Genomic DNA, 12,684 nt, shown 5'->3' with positions numbered 1-12,684 from the left:
AACGGCTCTAAACTCTCAATGGGCTCTTATCTAGTGAAATGATTGGTTATTTTCTAATATATATATATATATATATATACTTTTTAACCTCAAATGCTCAGCTTCTCTGGCTCTGCGTGAACACTGTGTATTCTGGTTCATGACAGTTGTGTCATAAAACTCATAAATCTCATTTTCTCCTCTAATGTTAAAATCGTCCTACATCACTGCAGAAGTACCGACCCAGTGTTTACAAAGTGAACATGCAAAGAAGGCCAAACGTCATTTACAAAATAAGGTAAAACAGCAATGTTGGATGATTTTAAAGTTGGAGGACAAAATGAGATGGGAGTTTTACAGCATACTCTAAAGGTATTGAGTATGCATGTGTCACGGGGTGACTAATTTTGTATGAACAATTAGTAAAGGGGATAGGAAAATAGAATAATAAGGAAAAAAAATGGCTCGGGGGAAGTTGGGGATGTGGCCGGGTTGTGCTTTCTGCTTTTTTTTAGGTCGATGTGTGCAGGTAAAAGGGGGACGACATGGCTGGGGAAAGGTGTGTGCATCTGAGTGTTAAACCAGCTCGGCCCTAATTGCTGAACGGGAAACGGCATGGTGTAAGCAGCGAGTGGAAAGGAGGAGAACGAGTTCCTGGCACGGGTTGGAGATTTGGAAAAAGAGACTCCACGGAAGGAGGAAAAGCGACGCATGTTTCACGTGATTACTGCAGCTGCCGGATGTTCCCAAGAGGAAAATGAGAACGCCGTGTTTGTCTACAGGGAGGGGCGAGTTACTCTCTCCCCCGGCCAGTTAAGTGCTCTTTCTTCACATCCTTTCACATAGACGAGTGTGTCCGCGAGGCATTGATTGCGTTGTCATTGTAGCGGATCGTGGACGAGCTGGTGGATGCTGCCAAGGGATCCTAGCACGTGGAACTCGAGGACGCGTAGGAACTGGAGTATTTTGTTTGTAGTGTGTATTGTGTGGGTTCACTTTGCACTTGGAGTGATTAATTGTCTTGGAGTGTGTGCAAATGGTTTAATTTCTTTTGTGGGTTCTTTTTCTTTGTACTGTGGTTCCTCTCCTAGACGGCCTATTCTAGCTGAGATAGTAATAAGCATACTGTGGGTTTATTTGAGCCATTGTGTTTTCCTTTATTTAAGATGAATTCTATTGCATGCTACTTACAAAATTTTACCTAACCTTCGTAGTGTTAATGTTGCGAAGGAACATTGTGGTGTAAGATTTGCCTATGGCCCTTCTATCTACTTAAGATTAATTTTATCTAATGCTACGTAACCATTTTTTGACTGTCCTGTTTTTAATTGTGTACAATAAAGAGATCTTTGTGAAAAATGTAAATGTAAATGTAATGTAAATGTAAATGTAAATGTAAGTGGTGCTTCTGTGTCATGACTGAAGATCTTAGTTGCTCCCCAGAGTATCAAAAAAGGGTTGGTGTTTTGGTGATTGGTGCCTGCCTGTGACACATGTGCATCACAGAGAATAGACAAGATGTACATTTGAGGTTAAAAAGTATGTAACTTGTAATAATAAAAAAAAAAACACTGATCGTTTTGCTACATAAGACCCTTCTTCCTCGGTTGGGATCATTTAGAGCCCTTTGAAGCTGCATTTAAATTGCATTTTGGAAGTTCAAATTTGGGGGCACCATAGAAGTTCATTATATGGAGAGAAATCCTGAAATGTTTTCCTCAAAAAAATGAGGTACTGCAAATACAGTGAGAGGCTGCCTTTGTTCCTGAGAGACAGGCCTCGTGTTGTGGTTGACCACATCATGGATCACCATGTCCTACCGCCGGGAAGATGTCACAGTGCATGGGGATGGAGTTTTCAGTGTGAAGAGCCAGACTGCAGATTATTACAAAATATGTTTTGGTTCCCACACAACAATGCCCTCCTGCACATGTGAAGACTGGCAGAGGAACCTGCTGCCTTGCAAACACTTCTGTGCTGTTTTCAGCATGGTACAGGTGTGGGGCTGGGAGCAATTAGGAGGGATATACAGGGATAACCCCCTGTTTACTTTGGATTTTGTTTAAGCAGTCTCACCTCTCCCAGAGTCAGCAGCCCTCCTCCCCAAGACAGTAAAACCCCTCCCAGAGACGACACCAGCACCAGCAATCCTCCAAAAAGCAACAGCAAGACACAGAAAAGGCAAAAGTGTGGGAGTTTACTGTGAAATTTAGGATCTTACTTACCATCTGCAGGATGAGCCATTTCTTCCTTGATTGTTCGACTGAATGATCTGCAGGATGAGCCATTTCATGATGACACACTTCCCTTGATTGTTCGACTGAATGATCCCCAGAAAACATCCATCTTCTGGAAGGTTTGGCCGTCGTCATGATGCAATGAAACAACTTCAAGATTTAAATGCAGATATCATATTTTTCTCTTCATTATCCAATCATTTGGAGATTAATTAAATCAAATCCAACCTTGTTTCAAATTTATTGAAATAAAATTAGTGAATGTTGTTGTTATTACGGTTGGCACTGTGTTTGTGTATGTGCATGAGTGAATGATGTTGTTGTTGTTATGGTGGTTGGCATTGTGTCTGTCTGTGTGTGCATTTGTGTTTGAGTAAAAATAAAAAGGTTTTGTGCCTAAAAATTGTGTTTTTGCTCTTTTTTTTTTCCTCTCCCCCTATTGTGTAGATACTGGTAATTGTAAGTCTAGTCTGCAATAACAGCACACACAGCTTACTTTTACATTTGAAGACATTTATGTTGGGTAGTGGAAGGGTGTAATCCACGAGGCTTTGACATGAGTACTCTCATACAAACACAATTTAACAATTTTATTAATCACCACAAAAATAATTATAAAACGGGTTGTTTTGATTATGGATGCTGATTGAGACAGACATTAGTTTGTGCCAAGAATCTCTTAAAACAGTTATTTTTTATTTTACCTTTTTAATTTTTTTTTTTTCTTTCCTTTTTTTGTAAAGCTTTAGTTTTGTATTATTTATGTTTTGTTATATACATATATGTATAAATGGTGCTTTGCTTGTAATGTCACTTTTTTGTAAGTTTGATATTTTCTGCACTAATATTTTTTATATCATCAATATCATCAATTATTAGTAAGAAAAAAAAATAGTTTGCTACTTCACTATTCATTTAATTTTTTTTTCACTATTCATTTAATTTTTTCCTGTACATCCAATGAGTTTTTGCACCACTTCCGGCCGGAGCTGTATCTCTTCTAGCCATAACCCTGTTACGGTGCAGTCCAGTGACATGACAAAGAAAGTTGATCCTGATTGATCCTCTTGTGTGCATTTGAAGAGCTGATTGGCTCACAGATACAACCTTATAGAACCAAGTTAGAGTTCGACTTTCTAGAATAGAACCTTTTTGTTTTCTAAATAAAAAGTCCTAAAATGTACACTAAATGTAAAAAAAAAAAAAACATCACATAATGTAAATAAGTTGTCACAGAATAAGAATATGTGACTCAATTTTGACAAAAATGTCAGATAGAACCTTATAATTCCAAGGCGACAAAATATGCTGCCAGTATTTTACTGTTAATTTACAGGACAACTTTTATTACACTGTAATTCTCTATACAGAAAAAAATACAATAAAATGACAAAATATACAAAATGTATACAGAATAAACTGTATAAAAATATACAGTACTTTACTGGTACAAAAATACTTTATAGATTCCTGCAAATTTATAGTGAAAAGTTTTACAGTGTGCAATTATTAACCCAAAATATATTGTAATTTCACACTAATTTTTTTACAGTGCAGTTAGTATGTCCAATCTACTTTTTTGTTTGTTTGATTATTTTTAAGACTAGAAAAACAAAATAGGCTAAATGAAAATTAATAACAAAAATCCTTCACATATGAAACTGCTGGATCAGTATCTGCATTTGTCCAGGTGACAGTCTTGTTCAGGACGTGTTGTTTTGATTCACTTGTTTGGAGCTTGTGAAGTTTCCACTGTCAAATGCTGTAAAATACAGAGAAAGATAAAATACACTAAGATCTGCTTTAACAGAAGATAATAAATGACAGCATTTACTTAATTACTTACTATAGTTTCTTGTGTTTACAGTGTGGATCCTCCAGTAGAGCAGAGCGCAGCTTCAATCCTGAGTCTCCTGGTTTATTACATCTCAGATCCAGTTCTCTCAGGTGTGAGTTTGATCTCAGAGCTGAAATCAGAGCAGCACAGCCTTCCTCTCCAATACTGCAGTTAATCAGCCTGCAGAGAGTGAAGAACATGAATGATCTCAGAGATTGTGTTTAATCTTTAGTGTGAGAGTGTGTTTGTGTGTGTGTTTGTATGAGCACTACTTTTTCTATACACCAGGATCAGCACAACAGAGATTTTAACTTGCCAGCAGCTAAAGCATTAATTTAAATGCACTCGACCCACATGATTCCTGATTGTGATGCTGAACAAGTTTATAGTACTATACAGGTGATAATGATAAAATGAGAGTAACATTATAGTATAACTATGACATATCTTTTACTTGCGCTTCTGCAAAGTTGGGATTGAGTTTAAATTTTATTGTAGCTCTGTGTTTAATCTGACTCCAATTTTCAAGTGATCATTACATTTAGATTGTGTTTCTAATTAGTAACTAATCACAAATATCAGATAATATTAATTGAGATATTTAATTATTCTGATCATCCGCCTTATTATTCCCATACAAATGAAAACATTTTATTTTTCTTGATTCTGGGCTCATTCCCTTCCAGCTATTTTTAGCTGTACAAAACAGCTTGATTTGTTGCTTGACATTGCAAATTGGTGTGTCTTACCATATTATTTTAATGTATTATCCTAATTATGAACACACTGGTTTGTAGTGCAAACAGTTTTACCGTTTATTGCACATTGTAATTATTTGCACTATTTCCCTATAGCAGCTAATGAACTGGAAGTCTCACCCATATGCTTAATTCTGTGATGAAGAATAAGGTGGATACTTTCAATTATTCATTCATCAGGGACCAGTTGTCGCATTTGAGTCTAACGACGACTTGATTTCAGTCAAATGGAGCAGCATAACTAAATGCCCACTGACTTATATTAGTACAGACTTTAGTGATGATTAAAAGATAATAGTCTTGTGAGCAAAGCCCATAATTCTGTACACCTTTTTTTGAATGATATTCTGCTGTAAATACAAAGGAAGTTAAACCTAAAATGATTTTATATATAAATAAGTACCAATGTTTAAGTCTACAGGGTTAACAACGCCGACCAACCAACCTGAGAGTACAATAAACAATGATGAATAAGGGCTCTTGAATTTGTGATAAACCTTAATGCTCCATGATAAACCAAATCCAACGCCTGTAAACGATGTTTAGGTGCCTGAATATAAATGATATCACAGTAATCCAACACTGACAAAAATGTAGCTGCTACCAATCTCTTCCTTCCTTCCTTCAAAAAAAAAAAAAAAAAAGTCCCAGTTTCAACTTAAATTAACTCACTAGGTACTGAATATGAGGCCCAAAAGAAAGAGAATAATCAGTTAAAAATCACAGGTATTTATACTTAGATACTACTTCAACCTCCAAACCTTGAAGAGTAGTAATTGAGCATGAGTTTGAGAGTGCAGGCTTTCTTTTTGTGAACATCATACGTTTAGATTTCTCCACATTTAAAACAAGTTTTAAATCGTTCAGTGTTTGCTGAACTACATCAAAATCAAATTGAAGATGACTCAGAACCTTATCCAATGTTTATGCAGAGTAAATCACCATCATCAGTGTATAAATGAAAACTATAATGTACAAGATTAGCACCATTATTATTAACATATAAAATAAATAATAATGGCCCAAGGACCGATCCCTGTGGTACGACCATATTTATTTATAGAAGTGAGCACCTCTATATACATTGAGATCTATCTGATAAGTAATTAACAAACCATCCAACAGCATTTACTGATAAACCTACACTAATAGTCTCTGTTTCAGAATTTCATGATCTACAGAATCAAAAGCTTTGGTTAAATCGATAAAAAGAGCAGCACTATGGTTTTTAAGAGGGATGCACGATATTGGATTTTTGCTGATATGCTGATATTTTTAATCTCATTTTGACCGATACTGATATATATCCTTTTGTTTGGAAAGTTAGTTTTTAACAAGAACTTATTTGTTAGGATTAAATAAACAATAATAAGTGTTTAACGTTCAACCCCTTCTTTTTCATCAGTAGGCTAGTATTATTTATGATTTGAATTTTGTGAAAGAAGTTCACTTTTGCTGTATTATAAGCCGAGCTTCGGATGATTTCACTTTCGAATTCGCAATCTTGTTGTCACGTTATAAAGAAAATTGTTTGTTTTGCTTACATCTATACACCTCTCACTTTATAAGTCTTTAAGTTAATTTGTAAAATGAGGGAACAAATTAAAAAGTCGTATTAACGAATTCTTAATTTATTGCCATGAAATCTTGTATTTCCCACCCCCAGTTTACCACAGTAAGAGATGCGAAATCATGGATTAAAAGTGAATGATAAGAAAATAAACCTGCGAAATTAAAGGGTGAGATGGTGAGGATTTGGGAAAAGACCGCCAAAACAACCCAGTCGTTGGGTATGTCCATATTTTACCCAGCGCTAGGTTGTTTTTAACCAGCAGTTTTTTAGAGTGTAGCCGCGTATGACTTTAAATGTTTGGGCTCCAACGGCATGAATCCAAAAGCATGGTCACTACTAACATTTGCCTGCTAACCAATTATTTCTCGTATAAAGAATGTTTTGTATCTCACTTATGTCATAATATTCACGTAAAAATGTTTCATATGAGCAACAGTGTGTTTTGCCGTTGTGCCGCCGGTGAAAGAGGTTCACTGACCGCACCGTAATTACTTTTGGGTTCATTTTTTTTTTTTTTTTTTTTTTATGTTTTATTTTATTTCTGCTCTGAGAGTCACTTCATTTTACTGTTTCTTTTGCGGAAAACTATCATCATATAATATACCAACAGAAACCTGAAAGTCTTCACAGCAACCCGTCAAAATAAAAAGTTAAACTGAAAAGTTCGATTTAACTTTACAGTCCGAAATATATTACTTAATGTAAAGATAGTACTACTACTACTAATAAAAATATTATTAAAACAATGTTTAATAAATATTTATCATAAAAAAATACCAGAAAATTGTAAATACACAACACAGTATACCAAAAAAAGAGAAATAAATAGCCAATAATAAATTAATTCTATATCAAGTCTAATTATCCTTTATAAATTCATTAGACATGCTTTTGATTATTAAAATGTAATGAAACGATTAAAATAGAATCCAGAAAATTAATGGAAAACAAAACTGAATTTGAGAAAAATAATAAAACATATTTCATAGGGCCTTAAAACCATGTAATTTTTGTTAAACTTTTAATAAACTGCTGTTAAATTCTGCAAGATTCATGATTTACAAGTATTGTTATTCCTTAGTGTAAAGCAAAAATAATATACCTATGAAATAATAATTTTCATTTATTTTACAGTGCAACTGTTTTACAATATATGGCTATTACTGTCATAGCAATAACAATAATAATAAAAAAAATGTTGTTATTATTATAATATACTAATTTGTTTGTCCTCCTAAAATAAAAGTGTGAATGTATTTTAGACTGAGACAGTAAACCACAAATAAAAAGAGTGTTGGGTCCCTTTAAAGTTCAGGTACAAGTCAATTCACTGACTTCTTTCTGACTTAAGTTTTCTTAGTTAAGAACATGAGTTGTTCTAAATTTTGAACTCTCAAAGTGCATTAGATAGAAGAATTTAACTTTATTATCGTTATTATATTATCGTATTATAAGATTTTGATATCATTACATCCCTATAAATACATAATATCAATTGCTCAAAGATGAATCTAAGAGTGAGAGGTGCAAACCTGACAGCGGAAAAACAACCTCTACATTGTGAGTAAATCACTCGCATATGTGACTAAATCTTTACTCTGTGTAACTAAATGATGTCTAATATGAGCCACTGGATAATCAATTCTCAGATTTTACTCGCCAGTGTGTGAGTTGGACACTAAGTATAAGTTTAGCACAGATATATTTTCACTCGTTGAACACTGACTGAGTTCAGAGTTTGATTCTCTGTCAAGTGATCTGTGTTATTTTTCAGTTCATCTCAATGGATGTGCAGTGCACCTGTATTTGACGAACCGTAAACTCTAGTGTGAAGGTGCACGACTCACCGTCGCTTTGGTTATTTCACTGATCTAAAAAATTACAGAAAATAATTATCAAAAGAATCAAGACGATGGAAATTACTTATGTAAACAAACAAACATTTAGGTCTCATTTCTGCTCCAATTACTACTTCCGTGTGCAAGAAGTGGCCAAAAACTTTATATCAGCTCTTAGATTAGGTTGTTATCTTTAAAATGAGACTACGCTTACTCTTCTGTGCGCTTGCACGGCCAAACGACACCCTAAAATGTCTTAGATGTGCCAATCAATGCATGTGATGCAGTTCTTCTTCTTCTCTCGAGTTTTTTGGCGGATTGGCAAACCAACGTTAAAGGTGCATGTCCACCACCTACTGGTCTGGAGTGTGGAACGCACACGGTTATGGATTACAGCTATTAGTTTAAAAAAAAAAAAAAATTACTTAGATAAACACAACATACACATTTTCAAATTCTTTCCATTAATCTTGTCTTCTTTAAAAACTTAAACAATATTTCATATATTCTTATCTGCATTGATCCACATCCTAAAAGTGTCTTTAAAGATATACAACTATTTCCCAACAGTTCCAGTTCTTGGTTCATCTGATATCTCTCCCTCTCATACACTACACACATTAAAAGCACATGCTCAACCGTTTCTGGTATTCCACATTTATCACATTTACCTGTTTCCTGTACAAACTATTATTTAATGCTATATGTCCTATTCTCAGTCTAGATAAGATAACCTCCTTTCTTCTATTTCCGTAATGTACTCTCCTTTTGCCAACACACTCCTGGATCTTGAATAAATGCCTCCCTTTACTTTCATTTTCCCATATTTTTTGCCATTTCTTTTCAACTTCAACATAAATCAATCTCTTAATTTCAGATTTACTTATTGTTATTTGTAATTCAACTTGTGCATGTTCCAGGGCCTTCTTTGCAAGCTGGTCAACACATTCGTTCCCTTCTATTCCAATATGAGCCGGAACCCAGAGAAAATAAACCAGTAATCTTAACTGCCTTATCCTATATATACTCTGTAATATTTCATATAATATGTCCTGTCTAGCGTCTGATTTTCCACTCTGTAAACTTGTCAGAGCCGCCATTGAATCAGTGCAGATCACAGAAGTATAAGGCTTGATCTCTTCGACCCATTGCAGGGCAAGACATATTGCTAATAATTCAGAAGTATATACAGATACATGATCAGAAGTTCTCCTAGCAATTTTGATATTAAATTTAGGTATATACACCGCAGCTGCTGTTCTTCCCGTCCCTGGGTCTTTAGATCCATCTGTGTATATCTGCAAAACTGAATAGTATGCATGATTGACATATTGTTGCACAGCTGAAACTATTGGGATGTTCATGTTGATGCTTTTAATTTCTTTATGAATGTTTAAATCAACAAGTGGCATTGGGAACAACCAGGGAGGTATTGCAGGGATCGCCACTGTTGGTGCGATATCAAACTTATCAAGACCCATTCTCTGTGCTTCCTTCCCTACAATCCAACCAAAGCTTGCAAACTCTTTATATTCATACTCCCAGCATTCTCTTAAAATGTTCTTGACTGGGTGACTTTCCGAATGTGTTTTAATACTAGACCAATATGTCATCATCAGCTGAAGTCTACGTAACTCTAGGGGCATTTCTCCCATTTCAACCTGTAGTGATACCACTGGTGATGACCTGAATGCTCCACAACAAATTCGCATAGCCTGCGTTTGTATCTTCTCAATATTTTTTGTCCAGGTTTTATTTGCAGAACTATACACCATACAACCATAGTCAATATTAGCTCTTATTACTGCTTTATATATTCTTTCCATTGATTGACGCCTTGCCCCCCATTCAACTCCAGCTAAACATCTTAATATGTTTATCCCTTTCTTACATTTTTCTATCAGCTTCTGAATATGTACTCTGAAATTTAGTTTTGAGTCCATCCACATTCAGAGAAATCTGACTACATTAACTTGTTCTAACTGTTGCCCATACATTTTTATATTTAGGGACGGATTAATTTTCTTATTTGAGAAACATATTACCTGGGTTTTTGCCACAGAAAATCTAAAGCCCCACTTCCTTGCCCAATCCTCAACCTCCATAACAGCTTTCTGCATTTTCTTTTCCACATACAAAACATTTCTCCCCCTAAACCATAACGCTCCATCATCTGCATACAATGATCTGCTAACACCAATGTCAACATTAGAAAAAATGTCATTTATCATTGAGTTAAATAAAACAGGACTACTTACACTGTCTTGAGGGGTTCCGTTCTCTATTGGAAGAACCCGAGAGTATGCAGAACCTACTCTAACTTGTATCGTTCTTCCGAACAAGAAGTTTAATATCCAGTTATACATTTTACCTTGTATTCCCATACTATCCAACTTCAATAAAAGACCCTCCTTCCACAACATATCATATGCCTTTTCAATATCGAAAAACACACCTATTACTACTTCCTTTTTAACCTGAGCCTTCCTGATTTCATTTTCCAAACATAAAACAGAATCCATGGTTTTCCTTCCTTACGAAATCCACTCTGATATGCAGAAAACAGGTTCTTGCTCTCAATAACATACGACAATCTATTCATTACCATACGTTCCATAAGTTGTAAGATGTCAGAGATATTGGTCTATAACTGATAGACTGAGATTGATCTTTTCCTGGTTTAGCAATAGGTATTACAACCCCGTGCTTCCATGCATCAGGCAATCTCCCTGTTTCCCAAATCATATTAAAGAGTCTTAATATCAAATTTAAAGACACATCCGATAGATGCTTAATCATCTCATAGCAAATATCATCCTTGCCAGGAGAAGTCTGTTTAATCCCCACCAAAGCTCTTTTTATCTCATACAAGGAAAAATCTGAATCAAGCGTGCCTCCATCAGGCTTTTTTATAAATATCTGAGCATTATCCATCACACATTGTTCCCTATACTTCCTCATATCCTCTGATATATTCATATTACTATGTACCTTAACAAATGTCTCCACTAACATTTCAGCTTTATCACTATCAGTTACTGCTATCTTATTGTCGTCAGCTAACACCGCAATGCTAGCGTTCCTCTGAACTCCTCCCATCTTCCTGATCATACTCCACAATTCATTAACTTCAACTTCCACTCCAATTTTATTACAGAATTCTCTCCAATAGTTTCTCTTTGCTCTTCTAATTTCTCTCCTCACCATCGCCTGAGCTCTTTTATAATTAATGTAATCAGCGAACAATATCGATTTTCTTGCTTTCCTAAGGGCTTTGTTTCTGTTACAAACTAATTCACTACATTTTTCATTCCACCATGGAACCGCTTTTCTTCTGTTTTTAGACTTGCTTTTACCTATTACCTCCTCAGCTGTATTTTTAATTACATCACTTATTCTATCACTATCAACTCATCTACATCCATATCTGAATAGTTAATTTCAGCCATTCTATTTTGACACAGATCTTTAAAAATCTCCCAATCAGCTGTAATAAACTTCCATCTTGGATTTCTCACGTCTTCCACTTTTGTTATGTCCACTCCAATTTTAACAGCAATAGGAAAGTGATCACTTCCTACGTCACATGGCTAACTGATGAACTAGTGTAGCGTTAATATTCAGGCTGCCTAGTTTGTTGATGGAACCCGTGTATGTGTACGCAAATAAAAGATCAAAAAGTGGCTTGAGTTGTATCCGCCGTGCTTGCCCTGAAACCCTTCCAGTGGGGAGTTTATTGAGGTACAGCAGGTAACTTAATAAAAAACTGGACAGTTATAAAGCGCTGTCGGAGCCGTGTTAGAAAATTCACGGATGCCGAGCGGAGGATAAGCAATCGTTGATGATCGACGTCGGGATCGGAGACCCATATTCTGAAAAGGAAGCGGCCGTTAACACCACTGCAACGGAGGAGCCGAAGTTAAAAGCTGACGGGGCTGTTGAAGGACTAAACAACTGATACAATTGTGAGTAAAACGGTGCGGAAAATAATAGATGCGGGGCTAAAAAGGAAGCTATCAACCGCGACAGTTGAACGAATCTTTGAGTCGATTCTTCTGAATGAATCTTATGCTAAAAAAGTGATTCTAGTGAACGAATCGTTTTGCTAAAAAAGTGATTCTGATTACCGGGGACAAAATGGCAGATGACACACCAGATCTGGAGAGTTTAAAGCGGAAACGCTCAAACGCGCAACGAACCTTTACAACTAGGATAAACCGCCTTGAAGGTAGTGCTGGCCGTTTACGTGAAGTTGAGCTGTCAGAAGAGTTGGCAAAATTGAGGGACGATTATAACAAGCTCCTTGATGCCAATAATGAGTATGTTGATGCACAAAGCCAGATAGACTCTACAGGTGACAACAGTGAGTCGCTGGATGCTATAGCGAAAAGAGAGGCCAGCGAGCAAAAATTCCTTGAAACTGAGAAGAAGATCATGGAATTGCTGTGGTCTAAGTATGCAG

General features: G+C 35.8%; 1 protein-coding gene across 2 annotated transcripts in view; it reads right to left on the bottom strand.

Annotated features, from left to right (window-relative positions):
• Positions 1-3,541: 3,541 nt before the first annotated feature.
• The window catches only part of LOC127161328 (uncharacterized), a 15,355-nt gene continuing 6,212 nt past the window's right edge, over positions 3,542-12,684 (bottom strand). Inside the window, exons 2-3 of one of the 2 annotated variants that reach the window (XM_051104013.1) lie at positions 4,063-10,699; positions 3,542-3,978 (exon numbers count right to left, since the gene is read on the bottom strand). In XM_051104013.1, coding sequence (XP_050959970.1) covers positions 8,843-10,171 — 1,329 coding nt within the window. In that variant the 5' untranslated portion in view covers positions 10,172-10,699 and the 3' untranslated portion in view covers positions 3,542-3,978; positions 4,063-8,842. The remainder of the gene's footprint in view (positions 3,979-4,062; positions 10,700-12,684) is intronic. The other variant, XM_051104014.1, reaches the window with a different exon arrangement.

Source organism: Labeo rohita, unplaced genomic scaffold (genome assembly GCF_022985175.1).
Source record: "Labeo rohita strain BAU-BD-2019 unplaced genomic scaffold, IGBB_LRoh.1.0 scaffold_614, whole genome shotgun sequence".
Taxonomy (NCBI): domain Eukaryota; kingdom Metazoa; phylum Chordata; class Actinopteri; order Cypriniformes; family Cyprinidae; genus Labeo; species Labeo rohita.
This window is presented reverse-complemented; position numbering and strand designations above follow the sequence as displayed.